At 35.8% G+C, this 24,900-nt stretch overlaps 1 protein-coding gene and 1 gene segment (V, D, J or C); one reads left to right on the top strand and one right to left on the bottom strand.

Annotated features, from left to right (window-relative positions):
* Positions 1-519: 519 nt before the first annotated feature.
* On the top strand, positions 520-13,082 carry stard3nl (STARD3 N-terminal like). Its single transcript, XM_066681481.1, has 9 exons — positions 520-797; positions 4,548-4,814; positions 7,050-7,127; positions 8,151-8,228; positions 8,520-8,573; positions 8,988-9,105; positions 9,240-9,338; positions 11,577-11,632; positions 11,734-13,082. The coding sequence occupies exons 2-8, from the start codon at positions 4,614-4,616 to the stop codon at positions 11,627-11,629; spliced, it is 681 nt and encodes a 226-aa protein (XP_066537578.1). The 5' UTR covers positions 520-797; positions 4,548-4,613; the 3' UTR covers positions 11,630-11,632; positions 11,734-13,082.
* A 4,055-nt stretch (positions 13,083-17,137) lies between these two features.
* Positions 17,138-24,900, bottom strand: part of LOC136706930 (immunoglobulin lambda-1 light chain-like) — a 52,548-nt gene continuing 44,785 nt past the window's right edge. The window contains 4 exon segments of the C gene segment in view: positions 17,138-17,961; positions 18,404-18,499; positions 19,082-19,390; positions 22,555-22,601. Coding sequence covers positions 17,795-17,961; positions 18,404-18,499; positions 19,082-19,390; positions 22,555-22,601 — 619 coding nt within the window.

Below are 24,900 nucleotides of genomic sequence, written 5' to 3' on the forward strand. Positions count from 1 at the left end.
AACCTGAACCTTTATTATGCAAGGAGGAAGTCATAAATCAGTTCTATACAGAATAGTTAGCGTTTTGAGGGCCCAGGTTCATCTCAGTAGGTCCAAAAGTCAATAGAAATGTGTGCTGTGGTCAGAGGAGTCCATGCCTGTTGGTGCTTCAATACTTTAATGTAGACAAAATAAAGTGAAGAATGAAGCTTCACAGATTTAAGTAGCTCTGCCTGATTAGTTCATTGCAGTTCTAGTTAATCTGGACCTTTATTATGAAACAACAACAGCAGGTAGAATACAAAATAAACCTCCAACAATCTTGTTTCAAAGTAGTCTCTCTCTGGAAATAAAATCTTAAAATAGGCACATTTCTATTTGATCAAATATAAAATAGAAATATAGATAGTTAGATTAAGGTAGACAAAACTACAGCTCCCACAATTCATATTTCAACGCACAGCAGCCGAAGAAACTACACTTCCCACAATTCCTAACTAGTTAAAAAACTACACTTCCCACAGTTCGTCTTTAAAAACAGTTCGGTTTCTGTCTAGTCAGATCTCAGTTGGTTTTAGAAGCGAGAACATATCCAGCGTCTAAAGCCTGTATTTAATCAGAGAGAGATGAGACTGAAATAAACTGCGGAGGAAGCCCCGGTAGCCGACGGTTGGTGACGTTGTTAGTCGCCGACTTCCAGTAAAACACTTCACTTTCGCTTCAAGACCCAGCTCTCTCGCTGCGCGACACGGCTCTCTGCTCCGGGCTTTACCGAGGGCTTGGTCGCGGTGGGGGTCCGTCTTCTCTGTGAACTGAAGGTGAGCAAACCTAGCCGCGGGGTCTGTTTTTAGTGGGCAACAAACACACACACACACACGGCCGCAAGGACCTCATGGGAGCTCGGTTATTAACGCTATCACTGGCTAGCTTTGTTTGATTTGCTAACTTCACGTTTGGGACAGCGGCTTTTTGTGTTTCTCTGATAAAAGGCGCACAAACCAGTGAGTACACCTGTCTGTTTGTCTGGCTCAGGATAAACTCTGAATAGTCCTATGTGCTTCTTGTAGTAGGCTGAGAACAAGATATTTAGAGGCTTAGTGTCCCCCACATGTATTAATTAAGTCACTGAAAAGGTCCATAATGAAATGTCCCTTCCAATGAAACAGGGCATACTTCAATCGAAACAGGGCACGTTTCGGGGCCTGCTTAATTAAACTAAAGGAACATGTTTAAGAAACTGAATGACCAAATTAAGGTAATGAGATTGAATGAGTCTGTAAGTGCTGATCCAGTTCAGAGGCGCAGTGAGTCCAGAGCCTACCCAGAATCATTGGGCGCAAGGCAGGAACACACCCTGGAGGGGGTGCCAGTCCTTCACAGGGTGACACACACTCACACATTCACTCCCACTTATGGACACTTAAGTCGCCAATCCACCTACCAATGTGTGTCTTTGGACTGTGGTATGAAACCCATGCAGACACAGGGAGAACACACCACACTCCTCACAGACAGTCACTCGGAGGAAACCCACGCAGACACAGGGAGAACACACCACACTCCTCACAGACAGTCACCCGGAGGAAACCCACGCAGACACGGGGAGAACACACCACACTCCTCACAGACAGTCACCCGAAGGAAACCCATGCAGACACAGGGAGAACACACCACACTCCTCACAGACAGTCACTCGGAGGAAACCCATGCAGACACAGGGAGAACACACCACACTCCTCACAGACAGTCACCCGGAGTGGAACTTGAACCTACAACCTCCAGGTCCCTGTAGCTGTGTGACTGGGACACTAACCTGCTGCGCCACCATGCCACCTGCTTTGAGTTCATTTAAATTATATTTTATGTTTAATAATAATAAAAAAACCTGACGTCACTAATGTTTATGACTGAACCATCAAATTCTCACAGGAATGATACGATGTGTAGTGACAAGGCTTCCTAGAAGAACTGAGGCAGCTACCCAAGCAAAAAGGATATAACTCCATGTTCATACACTTGACATCACAGATAATGTTGAATGAACTTTTGGGTTCATTCTTAAATCTATAACCATTCCCTTTTTTAGTTGACAGCTTGGTCCTGTAACAAGTGACTTGGTACCATTTTTAACAACCTGAATAAGTTCATTTATTCCAATAACTAATGCATAACCCAGTGTTTTGTTTAAAAAAAAAATATGAACAAAACAAGTTCAGTAGGTTCTGACCTAATGTTTAAAGCGTAGAGAGACTGTCCACTTGTTAAATTAATCTAAAACTAAAGAACAATGCTAGCTGATAATACTCAAACCTCACATACGCTCAGGATATTAATGTAATGACACAATGTCTTTCTGAAAATGAAATGGTAAAACTATGAGGAACTTTAGAGACAGTTAAATATTGTTTTCTCAATGCAATGCTAACAAACAGGTTTTACTTCCTCACTGCTGATAAAGCATCCCTGTGTGACTTTTACTGCAGTTTGTCTTTGCCAAAGCATTGTGTAATGGGCCTGATATCATTTGCAAGTATCTTTGACTGGCCCAAGAAGTCTTTGTGAATATTAACTTAACTCCTAGGTTATTTCTTTGTGAGGGGCAGCCATGTCCAAAACCGAAGCTGGTATTGGGACCAAGAAGTCACTGGTTCAAACCCCTGAACTGGCAGGAAATAATGAGGGCTAAAGGAGAGAAAGAACAACTTTCTCCTCCCTCAACACAATCACAGTTGAAGCTAAAGGGACCGAACTCACAGCAGGTGTGGGGGCTTTGGACCAAGTACATTTTTTTTTTACATTTAAAACACTTCAGTGTTCAGTCAGGCCAAAGGGATTCCAGAAAGGATTCATCCAGAAACAGTGCTTATATCAAAGCACATATACAGAGTAATACCGAATTATATTCAGCGCTGATACCTAGGAAAGAGATAAAGAGCAGCGCAACGTAAGGCATTTCAGAAAAGACAAGGGTTTGTTTAAATACAGTACAGTTCCTGTGATTATAGGAATGAGGAAACATGGTCACATTCCTGTAGGTATTTACTGTCATTGTGTCATTTTTCCTTTTTGTGTGTGTGTGTGTGTGTGTGTGTGTGTGTTCATGTGTGTGTTCTGAGCAGGGCTGACTGGTGACAAATCATATTTGAGCTTCAGCTATTTATTTTACTTTGTCTTTAGTCACGTCTCAGACTCTCAGTCAGAAGCTCCATTTGACCAGTCAAGAAGGAATGTCCCAGCACTAGGCCTAGAGTGTCAGTGTCCTTGTTTACCTAATGGCCGCGTTGTATTTTGTCATTAACACTGTCTGTTGTGTTGTCATTCATTGTTTTGTATGAACACTTTCTTCCTGCTAGGCCCAAGCCAGGCAGTCTATGTACAGCATTAGTTTTCCAAAAGATCTTGACTTGGATACTGCTGAATGTTTGTGTACATCAGCTCTCCCAAGCATTTCCTCTGAAATGAAGTCCCCTTTCCTGCAGTAACGTTATGTTCCAACGAGCACCGTATTCACCACTGCAACTGTAGCAAAACTGTGACCGTATGATGTTTTTGTACTTTGTATTTGTTTAAACTAGTCACACATGAATGAATAAATAAAAAGTAAAGTTCACTGTCACTGGTGCTCAGGGGTTTTGCATCAAATATACCTTCAAACATTGCTGTCAGGATTTGTTTCAGCCGCAAGGACAGGCAAAGCTGCATGCGAACCATGACTGATGTCCACATCCATAGTTGGTATAAGACCGCTAATTTAAATAAGCCGTGGTTATGTAAACGAAAAGGGTAAATACTACAAAGGTTGTGTAATTACAGTTTACTGTCACATAAACCTATGAAGTCACATCTCAACCCTGTTTTAACATAAGGCAACGTAAGGTCAGTTTATTTACCTGCCACATGACATTCACACAGCCAGCTTTGAACAAAGAGCCTGAAATAATAAAGTTCTTTAAAAAATACACACTAAAATAAGAGGGTTACAAAATACACAGAAGGATGGGAACTAAACTGATCTTGACTAAAATGGCTTAAATGTTGCCTTCATGGTGCAGTATACTTTCTAAAGAGGAGCAGTACCTTTCCCAGGAAAAGGCCACACAAAAGGAAACCATTATCTAAAATGCTCGTTGATGTGAACAGGGGAGCTGCTTTAACTGACTTGAAAAATGAACAATGAAAATGAAAGATTGAGTTAGAAAATTAACCAAGTTGTATTTAACCATTTGCTATTTCTCAGCTGGAACTTCTCTAAATCCTATTTATAAATCTAGATATTGCTTCGCCCTGAACAAACCCTTGTGTTCTAAATAATATCTTTAAGGAAGGAAAAACTTTAACTTGTAAAAAGTTAATTTTAGTCTAGTTCCACTGACCTAAACACCATGGAATTATAACACCATGCAAAATGGAAATTAAGGCTTTGAAATGCTGCAAAAAAAAGTAAAAGTATATTTTAGACATGAGGAGAATCTTATTTTATTATTGCATTTTCAGCAGATATGCTTTTGTCTGTTTCCCAGAGCACGCCTCCAGCCTCTGTGTGAGATCATTGTGTGTCTGTGTTGCAGCTTGAGCAGAAATGGTCACTGAAGGTGGCTGTTGTGGCTGGTGAGAGGAAGCAGTGAGCGAGCGTCATGGCCAGTCTGTGCAGCAGTGTGGACTCCAGAACCACACCGAGGGGCATATGCTCCATTAACTCCACCCCCATGTCTGCACGCATCGAGTCCTACGAAGGAGTGGAGAAGAAATGCATCTCTGATGTTAGGAGGACTTTCTGCCTTTTTGTGACATTTGATTTGCTGTTCATCACTCTGCTCTGGATCATTGAGCTCAATGTAAGTGAGGGTGCCTTTTATACAAAGCATCAGCACATTACACAGGAACTACACAGGAAGTGCCAAAGCATAACTGTGTGAAATGAGCGCAGACTTAACAATTAATGCACAACACAATAAAAGCACTGGGGGAAAAGTAACAAGATGAAATGATCATATGCAGGAGAGCATCTTTGTACAGGCCTTAAAGCAGCAGCATGACTGTGCATCTACACACACACACACACACTGCTTTTGACTTGTTACAGTGGGGCCTGTTCATTCAAAAGCAGACAGGCAGGTTAGTTGGTAGACTGTTGTGCATTCTCATTCATATTGTAATTTCTACAACAATAAACACCAAGGTGAACAGTTTTCATTAATTAATTTATTCATCTGTAACTGCTCCATCATGATCAGGGTTGTGGTGGGTCCAGAGGCTACCTGGATTGGTTGGGTGCAAGGCAGGAACACACCCTGGACGCAGTGCCAGTTCGTTCATTCATTCCTTGTCTATAACCACGTATCTTGTTCAGGGTCACGGTGGGTCCCTACCCAGAATGACTGGGCACAAGGCAGGAACACGCCCTGGAGGGGGCACCAGTCCTTCACAGGGCGACACACACCCGCATTTTCACACACTCCAGCGCCAGTTAAGCAGTTCAATGTTTCATACCATTACAGTCAGGATTTTTTAAAAATATGGACACTAAATTAAAAACAACAAAGACTAGCAAACAGTTTCATCAGTTGTTGTATCCATCATGATGACTGACATTTATCTGTCTCAGGACATATCATTAAAGCACAGTTAAATTTTATACAGTGAGTATTTACTGAGGCATCACTTCACAAAGCTAAAATGACCATCATGGTCCTCATAATAATGTCAGAAGATAATATCATCACTGGGCACAAGGCAGGACCTGACAGGGCATCACATGCACATACACGTGTACACACACATGTATCTTTGGACAATGGAGGTCAGGGAAAACAATTATAAATTCTTCTAACATTATTTAATTTTATAATAAGATGAGTTGCATTTAAATGAGGCATACAGTTTTTATTAAAAACACTTGTTATGAAAATGAGTTATTTCCAGACTATGCCACTTTGATGCCTAAAGCAGCTTTGTCTGTTTCTTGCCTGTATCCTCAAAGCCTCTGTCACATATGAACTCCAGAGTCTCCAGAGTGGTCCTTTCACAGATGCAACGAACATCAAGAGATTTTCTCTTTCTGATGTTTTCTTGCACCGTGAAATGCTCTGTATGATTTAGGTGTGGGTTAACAACTGTGCAGCAGATACTCTGGGATATTAGCGACTCTATTCACACACTCTCTTACTTTGTTTTTGCCTTCAGTCTTTTATAGGGGGCTAGTGTAATAAAGTCAGTGTTTAGTCAATGACAAATGTTGCTGGTGTTTATTTTCACACATAGAGCTCTTCCGGGCAAACTTGATAACATTTCTGAGTTACCGTGCATGTGTGAAAAATAGCAAGAAGCAAAGTGAGCTGAGTACATTTCAGAACTTACATTTTACATTTAATCATTTTATGATTAAACAGTCATATAATATGTACAGTGTTTGTCTTTTGTAAGAGATGTCATTTCAGAACCATGGAAAATCTGCATAGGACTTGTTCTGAGCAGATTGGCTATCATTCCAGCTAAGCTAATGCTTACTAAGAGGCTAAGCTATTCCAATACAGCAGCTCCTGGATATTTCATGAGACTGTTTCAGCACAAGTCTTTACTAAAGCCTCCACGACCTGTACAGACTTCAAGGTTGCTAAATCGTCTAGTTTAATATTCACCTTTTTTTTTGTTGTTGTTGGAACAGCGTTTTAACATTTATTCAATGACTGAGTAACAAACATTTATTGATTTGTTAAAAAATTGCATTTCTGCTTTCAGTTTTGCAATCAGTGAGATTACATGAGTGACAATGTTTTAGACAGTTTTACACATTGTGTAAAAGTTTTAAAAGTAAGATAAAGAAAATTCAGTATCACCCAGTCGTAGTTTTTCATTTTTTAATCTAAACGTTACGTAGAACACACATTGACGTTATTTAGCTGACGTTGAGTTTGCTAAATACAACTCATACAAAATACAAGACATTTTGAGTAAATGTTGCCAGTAGGATTATGCATTACTACACAGGGTGTTTCGGTTTTTGTACAGTTCTGCAATAGTGTGGTATTTATGTAATATGAATGTCTTTAATAATGTATTTTTTTCTTAAGGTCAATGGTGGAATACCAGAACAACTGAAAAAGGAGGTGTTGGAATATGATTACCACAATTCCTTTTTTGATATTTTTGTAAGTATTACAAATACACATCTAAACAAACACACTTTCAGGTTTGTTTATGTTCTGTACTTTTCCTGTGCATTGTGCTTTACAGCATTTATAATGCAGCTTAATGATTTCAAAGTGAACATTTTTACTGTGAAAGGTGTGTATCAGAACTTGCCAGATTAGTATTAAATTGTGAGGCTTTGATTTGGTCTGTTTTGGCATTGTCTAACACTAGGTGGCAGTAAAGCTCTGTTATAGGGTATCAGTGTCAAAACTGCTCATTTTAGCATTAATTATATGCATAAAGTCTTCTACAGTATTAGTGTTTCAGTTCTCAGATGTAGTCCAGCAAACAGGTCTCTCTTTCAACTACAGTCTGATTTTTATATTTGGCTTTAATATCAATATTTCTCTGACTTTACAACTATGTGTAGCCAGTGATTCTAGTCTGATTTTAACACTAGTTTTTACGTCTGATCTTTGCTGTTAGTCCCTTAGTCCTGAGTCCAGTGTGGCTATAGCCTTTCGCTCCAGCCAAGTTGGACCTTGTCTCCATGTCGTTATAAAGGGCTTAATTGTAAAGCACCGGAATAAACCAGGGAGTGTTGTAGATTTATAATAAAAACCCGTGTTGCTCTTTGATTTCTAGTGAAAACGTGAACCAGGCATTTGTGGCTGAGACTGATGACCTCTGGATTATTTTAATATCTTAAGCTCTTACCACTCCTTTGCCCCTTTGTTTGTGCTTTTCAAGACAAAGTGTGTGATTGTTTCTTACTGTTCTGCTAAAATATTGAGGGAACATTTTAGAACCTGGTCCCTTTCCTCAGCTTGTCCCACTGTCAAACATTCCCTTAAATGTTAGTTAAATTAATCTCTATTTAGTCGACAGAATTAAAGACAGATTCTTATATCAACTCAAATATAAGAATAAGGCCAATTTACTCAAATGGCAGAGTAGTGATAAATTTACACAGCACTTTCGTTTTACAGTGTTTACAGTTGCCTCTAAAATTTGAGTATTTTTCTTTGCTCCTGTTTCAGGTTTTGGCTGCGTTCCGGTTTACAGCCTTGACCTTGGCTTATGCAGTTTGCCGTCTGCGCCACTGGTGGGCTATCGCGGTATGTCCAACTGCCACCACAATACAAGCAGCATTTACTCTCACTGCCCTTAGAGGGTAGCAGTGCTCTTGCTTATGATAAAGCTTGTCAAGCTTTAAGCTTATACAGGAATTCTTCTACAATGGTTTTCTGTATATTAGTAGTCTGATTTATTGCATTATTACTAACCAATTAAATGATAGACGTTAAACAGAATGCGCCAGATACACTAAAGCCTGCAGAAGACTGAGAACAAGGTGTTTATTATTAATATTATTTTAGTATGTAACTGAATGTTTATTATCTTTACAGATTACTACAGCAGTCACCAGTGCTTTCTTGATTGCAAAAGTTATTATATCAAAGGTAGTTCATTTCATATTCTTCTTATATCTTAATAAAAATGATGATGAATTTGCAGTTTAATAACAAATCATTGAAGAGGACCAGAGTTTCTGCTTAATTCAGTGTTTGAGTAAACAGTTATAAGTGGTTTGCTGTGAAATGGTGTCAACTCAGGTTTCTGATGTGAACCAGGGGTCCTCATGTGTTTGTGTGTGTGTATATATATATGTGTGTGTATATAGATATAGATATATATATTACTATCCAAAACAATTAGTAATTTTTTTAAAGTCTTTTCTTCATTTTAAATGTATGGTTGTATATTGATGATTGTTAAAGAGTTGGTAATCTTCCCCCGCACATTAAGGATTTATTTGAGTTAACATTTAGAAAAATCAGTTGATGTGGTCTTTAATTCTCATCCTCTCTGTCCAGCTTCTCTCTCAGGGAGCATTTGGTTACCTACTGCCCATTATCTCCTTCATCCTGGCATGGATAGAGACCTGGTTTCTCGACTTTAAAGTTCTGCCTCAGGAAGCTAATGATGAGAACAGTGAGTTTGTTTTTCCAAATCATTCACAGTGTTACTTTTGACATCCGAGTTAATTGTTTTGTTAATGATAATTATTCTAATTGACTGAATTTGAAAAGTGGCTCTCTGACCGATGACTGTGTTATGAATGACAGGGTTATTGACGATACAAAATATAGCAGAACGAGCTCCACTCATGCCTCAGGGGCCTATCTCAGATGGACAGTTCTACTCACCACCAGAATCTGTGGCAGGTAAGGGTTCCATCATGACCAGTCAAATGACAGAACAATAAATTCAACAATTAGAGAGCTGCTTATTTTACACAGAGACAGAAGACACAATGAACAGACATTTCCAAATACACATGCTGATTCACTTTAGGATTGTATCACCTGTCGTAACCCCTAGCTGAGATTTTAGGCTTGAAAAGCTGAAAGTAATGGTCTGAATTCAGGTGTGTGCTGATCTGGGATCTGTTCCTGTATGCAAGACCATCCTTAATGAATAAAGAATTCTGGTCTATGATGAGCATTTCTACTCTTATAACAGCAGATCTGTGTTTCTAATAATGCTAATTTGTCCATTAAAGACATATGTTAAATATTAGAGGTTATTAGTAATTAGTTTTCAAATTGTTAGTGGGAAGCCAAAAAGCAGTTTGAAGAGTTTCACAAAAGTGTGAGGAAGAATATTAAAAGCTAAGCACCACTTAATGGACCTCCATGAATATTTCACATTATTGTAGTTACTGACAGATATAAGTATGAATTAAAATGAAAATAGCAGCTTAATTTGCTTTAAAACTGACAATTTTATTAAATTGATGGAAAAAGCCGAGCTCGCTACGGAAATTCTTGAACGCAACCGTGACATCACTGGTGGACAACAGCTGAACAACGCCGCGGTAAAACACCGTTATGACTGACTGTTATGACAGTATCTAGCTAAATAACCAACATTATTCATGACAATAGCCTAGCAATAAGCTAAACTCAAATGTAGAGGTACCGTTATTCTTGTAAATGTGATCGAAGTCGAACTCGAATTCATCCGACACTATAAACCTCCGTAATGCAGCTACGTAGCCGAGTATAATCTGAGCCACCAACGGTCTTTTAAACCTTATTCCTTGAATCAGTAAGAAATAACGTGTTTTCTGACTATCAATAAACACAAGTTAGGAACTCAAACTCCACTGTATTTATTTGTTTGACACTTTCATAGAGCTGGTGCTTAGCCTTTAACTGATGGCAGAGCTGTAATAACCAAAAGCTGTTGTAATATTAATTTAATATATTAAAATGTTAATCAATTTTTAATAGAATTTGACCCATATTTTCTATTTTAAAATATGAATTTTATAGCCTATAACATCACAAATAAATAAATACAGTATATTAATCATTTATAAAAATAAAGAAATAAAAACCACCTTTTGGAGTTTCAATTATAATAATGAAATCTGAAGTATCAAATCTGTGAGAAAATAGTTTGGTTTACTATAAATGGGTAATCTTTTTTTTTTTTTTTTTTTTTTTTTTTTTTTTTTTTTTTTATTATTAATTTAGAACTGTCTTCATTTAGGAGGAGCCTTCTTATATCCTGGGTTTGCTGTTAGATGCGAGATTAAAAGCTCTTTGAGTAAATGGTGTTGTTCAGTAACTGTTGAACCACAAAGAAAGTTTCCTGTAAATATCACTGTGAGAGTCCAGGTGCACCATGATTAATTCTAAGATATTATAAATAATTAGGTACTCTGCTTTAAGTTTATTTGTGTTTACAGTTCTATGCTGTTAACAGGTGTAAATGAACTGAACGTACAGTCAACATAAAATACAAACAATAATATTTAACTCATTGTCAGTGTTTACCACCTCAACACTTTTATATTCATTTTACAAAACATTAAGAAGCAGCTCAACAATATTTTTGCAACTGTTTTCATGACTTTGGAAAATAAAAATAACATTCAAAAATTTCAAACGTAGACTGTCAGTTGTTGTGGCTTTAATTTCATAATTTTAATTTCTTAACAATTTCAATATAATTTGTAATCTCATATCTCACCATAACCTTGGAGTTTTATCTTCTTTTTTTATTTTAACATTTATTTTTAAATAGTCTTTCTATTAATAATAATAATAATAATAATAATTGTAATGTTCCAGATGAAGACAGTTGTATTAAGAGTCTTGCCCTTTAGATGCCTTTTGGTGAAGCATGGTGTGCTTTTCTGAAGGCTTTACCCACTAAACCTCACCAACTACAATAATATTCCTTTAATTTTATGTTGTTGTAGTTATAATTATTGTTAATGTTATTATCAATATTTAACCACTCGTCTTTCACATTTTTACCAGTCAACCCTCATGACCTAATAGTAAACATTTGCACCTTATTCCCATAATTTAATAAATACCTGGTCTGCATCTGAGCTTAACGTACATGGAAGCATAAAGAATTAGATAAATATGTCATTCGTTTTGCAGATTCTGATGAAGAGCTGGATGATAAACATAACCTCGAGAAGCCCATTGTCTAGAAGGTAATTCAAGGACTAAACACTTGTCACAAATAACATTTCTCAGATAAAATATCCTGTAGAACTTTACTGTACAATTCTGTGAAATGTATTGCTTTTCTCAGGACTCAAGACTGCAAAAGAGCTTCCGAATAGTGTCATTAAATCCCTGGCCTGTGATTCGACCTGGTGCTGCTGCAGCATGATGTGGCTCTGGGGTTAATTATCAGAAGTGATTGGACAGTCTGTTGCCTTGGGTCTGACATCGCCACTTCTGCAGAAATACCTTCAGCCTCGCTGAAGCACTCCAAGCTATCAGTGCAATCATTTAACACAACCACAACATTTTTATCATGTCCTGCTGTCTTAATCAAAGCTGTGCCACATGTACACACAGATGTTTACACGGTTTTGAAATAACTGATGGACAAAGATATCACAGTTATGAAGAAAAGACTTGCTCGCGTTTCCTTTTCTGCTTGTGCTGCACTTTCACCACTTGTTCGCCCTCAAGTACGAGGCGGACGTGTTCTCGTTGTCCTCCGTCCCTCAAAGCCCCACTGTAGCAAATGGCTGCCATCCTCCGTGTTTCTTCCAGATGTCTTACATTTGAAATGAAAAGAACGGTTGATTGATTTTACATTCAGAAAGTACTCTAAAATATTTATGAAAGTGATTTTAAATTTTTTTCATAGCCTGATTTAACCAGTTTATGCTTCATAGAGTAGGTCCCCCACATGGGGTGGCCATGTTTTAAAATAGGTTTATTAAGGAATCTCTGATACGTCCAGGATACTAGATGTCAGTACAATGGCTGTTTCGTGTGAAGAAGAGTCTTTGGAGAAAATGACTGTATGTTTTACACTTTAGCAAGCCCCCAACATGTGACCTGCGTTTACTACAATTCACCAGATGGAACTGCATGACTGCTTCTTCAATGTATCAGTGCATTTATCCTGTTCCTTATTACCACTAACGTGCTAGACATCAGTCTGTATATGTGAAATTGACTTTGAAACATTTTATGCACTTATACTATATGTTATAAAGTGAAGGAACAGTTTACAAGTGAAATAACTTGCAAAAAATAGGCTCATCCCTTTGCATGCTGTAAAACTAAAGCCTGCTGTGAAGCCTGACATTTAGCTGTTCATCATGGTGTGTATTAGGTAACATTCCCAAACATTTAAAAGTGTCAATAATTCAAAAGTGATCTTCGGTTGCTGCCTGTTTGTATTTTTTACTAATACTAAAGCCACGCTTACAGATAAGGGCTCACACACCTGACACTGCTCTGTAACCTTCAGCCTACTGGGCGTTCACTGTTTAGAAAAGGATACATATCTGCATACACACACACACACACACACATCTCTGAATTTCTTAATGCCATTCTTTTTTCATAATAAATGAAGTCATTTGTTTTAATGAAAGTTTTTTTGTTTTGAATTGCCGTCCTCTTTTGAATTAAAAAAATGACAAATCTTGAATGTGTGTTTTTTTTTTTTTTTTTTAAAGGTACGTTGTGACTGATTTTGTAAACTCAAAGCAAAATAGACACTGAAGAGAAGTCTCCTGACTGGTTCCACATTTAGATTGGTGTGTTGATAAACTAAAAACAGACTAATCTATTATTCTCAGTGCAATTGATCATGGTCCAATGCATGAGCAACTTTGAGGAAACTCCAGCGTACAATCTGGGGTTGCTAGTAACTATGTTTACACAAGTACATTTCTTTTAGTGCAATGTTGATACCTATACTTTGAGTATTTTCTAATACTTTGACTTGTATGTTTACAGCGTTTAGCAGACGCTCTTATCCAGAGCGACTTACAAAAGTGATAGTGTTCAGACTCAGTGTGTATCCTAGTGTAGCTAGTACAGAAAAGATCAGCCAGAATGCTGATACAAGTGCTATCCACAGCTTCTAGTCAGTGCTCATACCTAAAAAGAAAGGGGTTAAATGCAGCATTAGCTAAGTGTCATACAGTATATTTCTGTGTGCACTTTAATTACTGCTCTCTTAAATGGGTCACAAAGACATGGGTCTTCAGTCTGTGAGGACGTCTAGAGACTACGTCAGTGACTACATCAGTTAGTTTACTATTCGAACTGACTGTGAGGAGTTTGATATGTTCTCCTCGTTCTCTGGGTGCTCTGGTTTCCAAAAAAACACTGGTAGGTGGATTGGCGACTCAAAAATGTCCCTAGGTGTGAGTGTGTCGCCCTGTGAAGGACTGGCGCCCCCTCCAGGCTGTGTTCCCACTTTGCTCCCAGTGATTCCGGGTAGGCTCTGGACCCACCGCCACTCTGGACTGGATAAGTGCTTACAAATGAATGAATGATAGCATCTGCTTTGATATTGGTCAGTGTTTTGTTAAGACCATGGGGATGGTAGATTGTTAAACAAACTAGGAAACCAGCTAAAATAAAAACTCAGGCTCATCATTGTCTCTGTTGCTTTTAAAGTATTAATTGCATGATTCTCTAATACAGGTGTATATATACGGTTAATGAGCTTATCAGCTGAATTACACACTGTGTTGTAGTCAATTCTGCCTTCAGCTGCATTTTATCATGGCAGTAGTTTATAGGCTTTAATCAAAATCAAATGGAAATGTTTCATTTTAAGAAGCATAAAAAAATCCCCCCACCTCCTGTGGATTATTTTCATACTCTTACACTCTGGTATCTTATTTTTTATAAATTAATCCAATGGAAAACAAAGTGGAAAACTAAATACCAGACAGTTGTTAGCCTCGGATGCTAGAAAGGCTGAGCTGGATAATGACAGTCTGCGGTTCTTTGATTATTAGAGCAGTTATCACTAGCAGACTGTTAATACAGTAAGTATATTTTGACAATGAAATATTGTACATTGTTTATTCAACACAGATTAATAATATTCATGTGCCACCTACTGAGGTCTCCTTTAATTTTTTGTGCTTAAACATTGCTGTTATATAATTTAAAATGTAATTTTTATGGGATATATTTTGTTTGTTTATATTATGTATATATTTATGTTTTTAAACTAAATTAGTACAATCTTATCTATTAATCATGCTAAATCAGTTAATCTATTAATCATCTATTAATCAGTCTTGCTAAAATGCAGTATATATACATTGAATTTGTTTTTTGCACATATGCGCTGCAGTCATTAAGTCTGGAAACACTTGCCCTATGGGTCATGTTTTAAATCTTATACACAACTATAGCTTTAACTGTATTTTTAAATGTATAGTTAGATTTTTAAACTAGACACCAACAGTTAACAGTTAAAGAAGATGATGATGACACCAACAGTTAGTTTAGATATTTTATTCCACATTTTAGGGTTCACTGTTATTATACAATGTAATATATATTCACTTTCTATTTGCAAACATTATTTCAAACTAACAGCATTCGTGCTAAAGTGCATTTCCCAGTACTTTTCTCCGGCCTGTTAGAAGATTCAGTGTATTACTGTAAATAAATATTCATGGTATATGTGTTTGTTCGGATTTGCCACTTGATTCAGTTTAAAGAGGATTTGCTGACTGATATATTTAGAAATGCGCACTTTTTGTGCAGAGCTGCTGTGGGTGTTTTTCTGATGCTCAGGACTTATCACATCATCAGATCATTAGCCCTGCAAACCCTGCTCTAACCGCTGCCTGTGTGTGTGTGTGTGTCTGGGGTGTGTTTCCAGTAAACACATTCAGCTGCAGACCTTCACCTCATTTCCCACCGCAACACTTTCCATTACAATCTCATCTTTAAAGTGTTACGCTGCCTTTGATCACGCTTTTACCAAAACAGGTCACACCAAGAGTGTAGCACAGTTCAAAAGAAATAGACACATTCCTCATGAAGTAAATGCTACTTTACTTTTTTGCATTAAAGCAGCCTCTGACTGAAAAGCTAACCCTGATTAATTGAAATCTGCACAGCAAATTCACCCGTGTTAAATCAACACCATTAGTGTAAAAAGTTACATTTGTTAACACTAATAGTGTTGGTTTAACATTTGTGAATTTGCTGTGTGTGAAAACTTGTATTAAATCTGTAATTTGTGTAGAATATATTAGGAATAATGACTATTTATAATTAAAAATTATGTACAATGACAGAAAAAGACCATCAGAATTCCTTATCAGTGTTCAACTCATTTACAATGTAATCTGTTTACACATAAATTATATATGTAAAAAAATATCAACGTCCAATTAAAAACATGTATCTCCACTTCTGTGGATTTTTAATTTACTGCATTATTTTAACACAGCAGCATCCCTTCACACTGTGTGAAAATGTCATGATAAAATGACCAGTAGAAATGTTCTAAATTTACTTTTAAATTACTGAATAAAATCTTTTTACATTGACTCCCACCTGGACGTTAAGAAGGTGTTTTCTTTCTTCTGTAAATTTGCTATTTTGGAGATACATTTTTAAATTGGAGAGTGACTTTTTTTTCTTTTCAATAAACTATAATTGTACAATTTGTTAATCATTTAAGAATCTATAAATCAACTATGAATGACCATGAAAATAAAAAAATATGTTAAAAATTCAGAATAAACAGAAGTAATAATTATTCCTTTGATAGATGTTTATAGCTAGTTGTGTGGAGGTTAAATTTATTGTAACCTCGTACATTTTTATATTTTATACTGAAAGTTTAATCATAAACTGCTGTGTAACAGTTCATACAGATAATATTATATATGACATGAGAAATCAGGAAAGTTAAGAAAGAGAGAGAGAGAGAGAGACTAATTAATTATTTTTGTTTATTTCCCATATTTATTTGCATTTGGAATTTCTGCCAATATGTTCCATTATAAACTAAATATATCTTCATGAGATGTTAATATATTAAATATAGTAAAACAGAATATATTTATAAAAAAGTGCAATTATATATATATATATATATATTTATTGTGGAATTTAATAAATATTTATAGAATTTTAAAACAACATTGAGTCTATCCCTAGAAAAGACTGCAAAATACATTAATGTTCAAAAGTTATTTTATTCATAAAATTGATGGAGTATATGATGGAATTCGACTATTAAAATAGTTTAAAGTGACAAGAATGATTAATAATAAATCTGAAAGGACCAGATTAAATATATGAAGCTTCATGTGTGTTGAACCACAAAGAGTTTTATAAAGATATTGATTTTTGTGATGGTTTTATGCTGTGATTTGAAAACATTTATTCTTGACCAGGAACAATGGCAATTGATCATGAAAAAACTGTTAAAACCTGCTTCATTTGAAAGTTTTCCTGGATGTATTTCTTTGCTTTTGGAACAAAATATTATCTTTATTTTTGTCCATTTAATTTTCTTTAAATATTTAAAATATCAAGTGCTCTATACATTTGAAGAAAATGAAATTTAGGAAATAAATGAGAATTGTTTGATAAAATCAGCTTTTGTTACATTAAGGGTGTTTTTTCCCATTCTGTAAAGTTACACCTTGGCAATGTGAGGTTGGTTCTGACAGTTACAATTTATTGGTTAGAACACAGGAAGTTTAGCAGACATTGATTAAACACAGATAACTTTAGTGACGTTCATGAAATAAAACAAACACCATCACTACCTGATACATCAGTGCCAGAAGTTTATTGACAGGACAAGTGCATGTTAAATATACTGCTATTAAAGAAGAAATATATTCAATGTTTAGAAAGTAACATGTATAGAAACATTTAAAGAAATTAAACGATATATATTTAGCATGATTACTATTTAGAATACATTTTTGGGCATTTTTTTTGTTTTGCAGACAGACAAATAAATGAATGAATAATCAACATAAAATAACAAAAGAGACAGGGGTCATGAAAGTAAGACAAATGGGAACATAAACAGTTAAGAGATAATCAACAGAAATAAAGAAGAGTTAAACTATTACATGATAAACACTTTCCAAAATATACAGTACCAGTCAAAATTTGGATACACCTAATCATAGTATGGTATTTATTTTTATTTATTCCGATATTGCTCACGTTTTAGATGAACACTGCAAACTTTGAAAGGATTTAAACTGTTTATTCGTAATTATTCCAGTCTTGGAAACATCTAAGCATTATCTTTCGGAGGAAAAGATCTTAAACATATAACAGGGTGTGTCCAAACTTTTGACTGGTAATATATGTCATTTAAAGGAACGGGCTCAGGTCTCCTGCTTTGGTGTCAGACTGGTTTTGAGAGACTGTTTGCTTCCCAGCCTTTTCTTATAGAGTAAAACAACCACAGCACAGAAATACAGCACGTTCTTCAGCAGCAGAGAAACATATGTGAAATTAAACAGATACAGGCTCCGTACCAGCTCCGCAGAACCTGCACACAACAGAGAGAAAAAACAAAACAAGTGGTAGAGTTAGGACAATCACACTGGATACTTTCTCTCTGCTCACTCAGATGACATCAGCAACAAGATGCCTTTAGGAAACCAGGCAGCTAGTGTTCTCCTCCAAGTGTATTGAGCCTCAATGACACTGTGTTTTAAAGGAAGCATGTAATGCCTTCCTTCACCCCTCCAACACTGAGAGCATAGTGTGACTGGGGGAGTCCTAGCTGACCGGTGGAACTGAACTAGGGTGAAAACAAGGCATATGACCAGCGTTTATAATACCCAGGACTACACACTTGTGGACAATGAGGATTTTGAGTGGATCTTTCAAGTGTCTGATGAATACAATGAGCAGTAAATAAATGAGATGTAACATTTAAGTTCTATTTCGTTAATGTAATGCAGTGAAAAAGTTTTAAATCTCTTTACCAGAATTCTTGTCCGGTCCCACGGTTTTGGGTGCACAGGTTGCCTTAGGGTCGGCAGGGGCTTCCTTGTCTGCTCCGTCACCTCCTCCTTCTTTTTCTGGTTAATAGATAAAAATACCAACATTTTTAATGTGAATACAGATTACTGAAGTGTCCTCAACCCTTTGTAATAAGTAAGAATTTAGCTCTTTGAAGATGCACACAGATGTTCTTTTGCACGCACACAGCTTGTATAATCTATTAAGAATGGTATGGAACTAATGGGATGCTCAGGAGCATCTGCACGTTAGCCTAAGGTCACCTTGCCCTGTGCCAAGCATTGTCTAGAGGGGTTTAAAGCCCCCTCATCACTGGACTGTGGAGCAACGGAGCCACGTTCTCTGGAGTGATGGAACTCCATTCAGTACCATTGGGATGAATGGTGTGTTTAATCATTTAACACCAATACCTGACCTCACCAATGTTCTCATGGCTGAATATCATCAGGTCCTTGCAGGAGGATAAGTTCATGAATGTTGAATCAGTATTGATCTCCAGTATTGTTTGGCCAAACAGTGAGTGTTAATTTGGTAATGTATTCATGTGCATTCAAAGGGGTCTTCATTAAAGACCCATTCACAGAAAGGTTCTATAGGAAACCAAAAATGGGTCTGAACTGTACACACTGTGTTGCAGTTACCTTCTAGGGTGGCCTCTGGGGGCGTAGTACTGCTTTCATGTTGGATTTTGCAGGAGTACTTGTCGGTTTTGCTGTAGGACTTTTCGTTTACGATGACCATGCTTGTCACTCTGTTCTGCTCCTCCTCATTCTGCTCCAGGATTTCCACATCGTCTGAAGGATCCAGATTATTGGTGCCTTTTTTCCATGTAATCCTCACCACTTTTGGCTCCATGTCTTTGGCCTGACACAGCATCGTGCGCCGTCCATTGTCTTCTTTGACGATGGGGTACACTATAATGTTAGGTTTCTTTATTACAGGCTCCTTGTCTGTGGAGCACAGACAGTGGTCAGGTTATTTTAGCATTGCACTGTATAGACTTTGATTTTAAACAGTTAATGTGTTATGTTCATTATATTTTTATAAAGTTCTTGAGAGAAAATGTAAGACATTTATTTAATTCATTGAAAAATTGTTAGTTGTTCAATGTATGAAGAAATTGGTCGGGCTGTTTCAAAAAAACAAACAAACAAACAGACAAAAAAAAAAAAAAATATATATATATATATATATATAAAATTCATGTTTTAATAGAAAATGATACAGAATAGATAGGTAGGTAGAATACATCAGCGAATATTAGTAATTATACAGCTACCAGTTTGTCACACAGGAAATGCTAGGTATAATAAAATTTAAAAAATAGTTAAGGCTCGGGTGTCTTTGAAGGCAATTTAAAGCACTTCATACACACACACACTTATGACCATACAGTCTAGGCAGGACAGCACTGGAGACATTGTTTTTTTCATTCAGAGTAATGCATGGTTTTTCAAGGCTTTTTTTCCAAAACAGCAGGCTAAAACCAAATAAACACAGACTAGTCCAGCATGGCTCAGAAAGTTTGCTGGATATTCTCAGTATCACCATCATGTCATAAAATTTGTCCAGTCAGTTCATTTTGACCATGTGGCTTTCATCTACATCTTTTAGTTCAATGTCTACTGTGTCAGTGTGAACCAGGACCAAAATGCAACAATAGGTCATATTATGCTTTGCGTGAGTGTCCTTAATTTTAAATAAGCCCTTGCTTTCTACAAGTAACATCTCTTTTAATTGAGTATGGGTTTAGACACCAGGAAACATTCCGAATAAATGCCTCAGTTCAAAAATACAGAAGACATCATACACACCTTTACACACAAGGACACGCACAATATTCACAATGCACTCATTTCTCACTTCTTGATTTTAAATGGAAGTTTAGTATTTGATGAGATTTACTCTGAGGTCATATCGGACCCTTTCTAATGCTCTATTCTTTAAATTTTGACACAATGAGAAAGTGATCATTTCAAATGATGTAAAAACCTAATAAAAGACCAGAAATTAAAAAGTATTGCTTGTCTTAAATAAACAGTTTGAACAAATATTACTGGTTATTGATTTAATTTATTAATCCATGTGAATAACTAAAACACTCAACCTCAGCTTTATCCAGATAATAAGACTTTCAACGATCACCTCGATAAAACCCTTCTGACAAACATGAAGCAGGTTTACAGACAAATCTAATGTTCAGCATTGATTATGTTTGGGTTTACGGCTGTTTATTTCACACAATGAACATTATTTAATATCCCTCCTAGAACAAAATTCAGTATCTCAATCTTTCCCATGCTAAGGAAACAAACATTCTTAACTTGTAAGTTAAAGTATCCTGAACATTTTCAAAGTCATTCTGGACCATTTCTATTGGCCTGGTCTTCTTCAAAATTTATCACAAGACAGTATTAGTTTGAGTGGAGGTTTGATTGTTTGTTTGTCTGTTTTTGTTTAATTTATGAACCCAAAAATGGAGATGCAATGGAGAGTTTTTGACAACAGCAGTGGAATTTTAGACATCAAATATACCAGGCCTGTTATATTCAGGTTACGCAGTAGTTTGAATTTCTGAACTGAGACTGTTTTTAATGAGTGAATATTTGAGTGTCACTAACATGTCAGATATTTCACTAATGTAAAGTGACAAAATCTTTGCACAGGCATATTCTGGATGGTTATTTTTGTTGCAGCTTTATATAACATTTGCAGGGTTTTTTAAAAACTATTTATCCAATGTTCACAATTTTTAATGTGTGTTTTAAGGCACAAATTCAAAACAATTATTATATAACTTTATTTTTATAATGTATAACCCTAGTGTTTCTGTCTAAATTGTGAGAAAATTCAACCCTATAAGTTTATGAAGCACAAAGTAAAAAAAAAAAAAACAGCCGTTAGAGCGCACTTTTTATGCTGGACATCTTTTTTTAGTTGAATTTTGTTGTGTTTGTATTTGACAGCTGAGCTCCTGCTATTATAACCTGATCACAGTAAAAGTACAGAAACTTTTTAACATTATTAACATTTATTTTAAAGCTTATGGATCCATGGAATTGTTGTAGGATTTTCAAAATCGTATTTCAGTCTCTTGCACTCAAATCTATATGTAAAGTCATTCCATATAGCCTGACCTGTAACTAATGTATTTTTTAATCAGTTCATCGATGTAATACCATCCAACACTATTGGGATGAGTTGGAAAGGTGTTGTATGATCTAGAACTCATCATTTAACATCAGTACATGACCATGTTCTTATGACTGTCATCAGATCCTCACAGAAATGTTCTAATAACTAGTTTAATGCCTTTCAAGAAAAAAAGAATTCTGCCCAAATCTTGACTTTAACAACTAAGAGCTGTCAATTCAAAATAGTTCCCCACAGCAATGATATTTTCATAAGTATTTTTTGTTTGCTTAAGTTTCCTTTTTATATCGATTAAATCTATGAGGTAAATATTTTAACACTTCTGTACATAAACTTGTAAAACAAGTTCATACCTGTGACGATCAGACATGTCCAGATCCAAAGACTTTGTAGTAACAGTTATAGTTGTCAGAGACACACTTAGAAACAGACTATAACAAATACTTCTATCGTCCGCTAACAGCACAAAGTAGGATAATGAAGCAAATATGTTTTCATCTTTTTTGCTATACTGGGTATTCTTAAATCTGGCCTCAAATATTTCACTTTGCCAATTCTCCAGATCAAACATATTCTATCTGTTAAGTTTTTCATTCAAATATATGGTTAAATATCCTGTGAGTCCTGTATTCATGATGGTTTATGAATGTAATTACAATATGCGTGTACTTAAAGTATTCTGCATTATAAGACATCATTTTTGCTATAGAACGTCTGACAAGTGTCTTTATAAAGACTGATATATACAGGAGGACACAGAGTGTTTTCAAAACTTTACAACCTGTTAAAATACTCAATTATCTTAATTGTGTATTTCACTCTTTTTTATTCAGCTATTTTCTGTTTATAAAACTTTTAAACTGTCAGTGTCACAGTGTTAGTTAAAATCCTTATTTTGCTTCAATTCATCATTTTCATTCAGTTCTGTCAGTGAAAAACAAATAATAAAATGTGTTCATACCAGTGACGATCAGCCTTGTCCCAGATCCAAAGACTTTAACATCTCCACTTAGATACGGACTGTGACAAATACCTCTAACCCTCACCAACTGAACGAATTCTGGGATGATCTTCCAAATATTTGTTTTTCAAGATTCTGGCTTTTCTTAAATCTGAACTCTAATATTTCACTAAGTCAGGTGAAATACATTCCACTGGAATGAGGTTTTAATTCAAACTTTTACTTTTTTTTTTTCCAAATTTTCATCCTATTTTAATCCTGTTTGATTATTGTAGTCTCTTTGACACAGTTTATTGACCACGTTTATTGAACTAAGTTTCATTTATAGAACCTATAATCTGCAAAAAGCACTGTTTTCATAAGAAAACCTAATTTTGCCTCATTACATCTGGCATTTCTAATTTTGTGATTTAATTTAGTTTTCTGTCCAGTTCTGTCCATTTGAAACTATAAATATTCAGGTTTTGAAAGCTACTACTTCAAAAAAAAATGATAAGATTTTCAGTATTTAACAACTTCTATAGATAAACAAAGAAAAATAAATAGTTCATACCGGTGACGATCAACTGTGTTCCAGATCCAAAGACTTTGTAGTAATAAGTATAGCCATCGACAGATACACTTAGAAAGAGACTATAACAAATACTTCTATCAACTACCAACAGAACAATCTCTAGACTGATTTTCCAAATATTTATTTAGTTCTTTAAAACCAAAATGTCCTGTTTAATCATTGAATTTTATTTAACATAGTGTTCACTCTTTTGTTGATCTGTGTGGTTGAATGTTACACTTCAATAGCCACTGCCACATTTTGCCTCAGTTTGTCGTCTAATATCAGTTTTGTCGTTCTTATTTGGAGGTTTTAGTTTTCTGAACAGTTGTGTCCATATGAAACTAAATATTTTAGCTATGAAAGCTACATCAATAAAATATACGGGTTTTTAATATTTAATTCTTTCTGTAGATAAATAAATAAATGTTTTCATACCGGTGACGATCAGCTGTGTCCCAGATCCAAAGACTTTGTAACGATAACTACCAGAGACACACTTAGAAACAAACTATAACAAATACTTCTATCAACTACCAAAACTACAATCTCTGGGCTGACTTTCCAAATATTGTTTTAGTTCTTTGAGACCAAAATGATTTAAATCACCAAAAGGCACTGCCACATTTTGCATCAGTTTGTCGTCTAAAATCAGTTTTGTCGTTCATTTTTGGAGGTTTTAGTTTTCTGATCAATTGTGTCCATCTGAAACTAAATATTTCTCTGTGAAATCTACATCAATAAAATATGCTGTTTTTTAAAATGTAATCATTTCTGTAGATAAACAAATAAAGGTTTTCATACCGGTGACGATCAGCTGTGTCCCAGATCCAAAGACTTTGTAAAGATAGCGGCCAGAGACACACTTAGAAACAAACTATACCAAATACTTCCACCACCTTCTAACAGTACAAGCTGGGATGATCATCCAAATATTTTTTATCTCTTTGAGACCCTGGCTCTTCTTAGATATTGACGTAAACATTTCATTTAGCTAAGACTCCATATCAAACACATTACACTGCAGTGAGGTTTAAATACAAACCTTTGGTAAAACGTCCTGTATTGATAAAGTTTCATGAATTTAATTACAAGGTGCATGTACATATAAGGTACCCGGCATTATAGGACATCCTTTGTAATATGTAAGTGTATTTATAAGGACTAATGATTAGAAGGGGATTCACGGGGACTGTTTTCAGAACCTCTGTCTTTTGCCCCATATTTATAACCTGTTAACTGATTTAATTTTAAGTGTTGTGTATTTCTGTTAAACAATTTTCTGTTTGTAAAACTTTTAAATTTCAAGAGTCAGTGTTCAATAAAAGCCTTATTTCTTCACAGACCATCATCTTAATTCAGTTCTGTCAGTGAAACACTTATAATAAAAACGTGTTCATACCAGTGACGATGAGACGTGTCCCAGATCCAAAGGTTTTGCCATAGCTACACTTTGATACAGACTGTGACAAATACCCCATCACCCACTAATACTAGAAATCATATTTTTGACTCTGGACACAAACATTTTACCAAGATTTCAGATGAGACATGTTACGCTGCCATGACATTTTCATCCAGTCTTTTCAATGGGTGCTGTATCTCTGTATATTTTCTGTTTTGATAACTGTATTTAAGCTTGAATAATTTCTGTAAATAAAGGAATAAATGTGTTCATACCGGTGACGATCAGCTGTGTCCCAGATCCAAAGGCTTTGTAAGTATAGCGGCCAGAGACACACTTAGAAACAGACTATAACAAATACTTCTATCAATTATCAAGAGTAAAAACT

The sequence above is a fragment of the Hoplias malabaricus genome, chromosome 9 (genome assembly GCF_029633855.1).
Source record: "Hoplias malabaricus isolate fHopMal1 chromosome 9, fHopMal1.hap1, whole genome shotgun sequence".
Classification (NCBI taxonomy): Eukaryota; Metazoa; Chordata; class Actinopteri; order Characiformes; family Erythrinidae; genus Hoplias; species Hoplias malabaricus.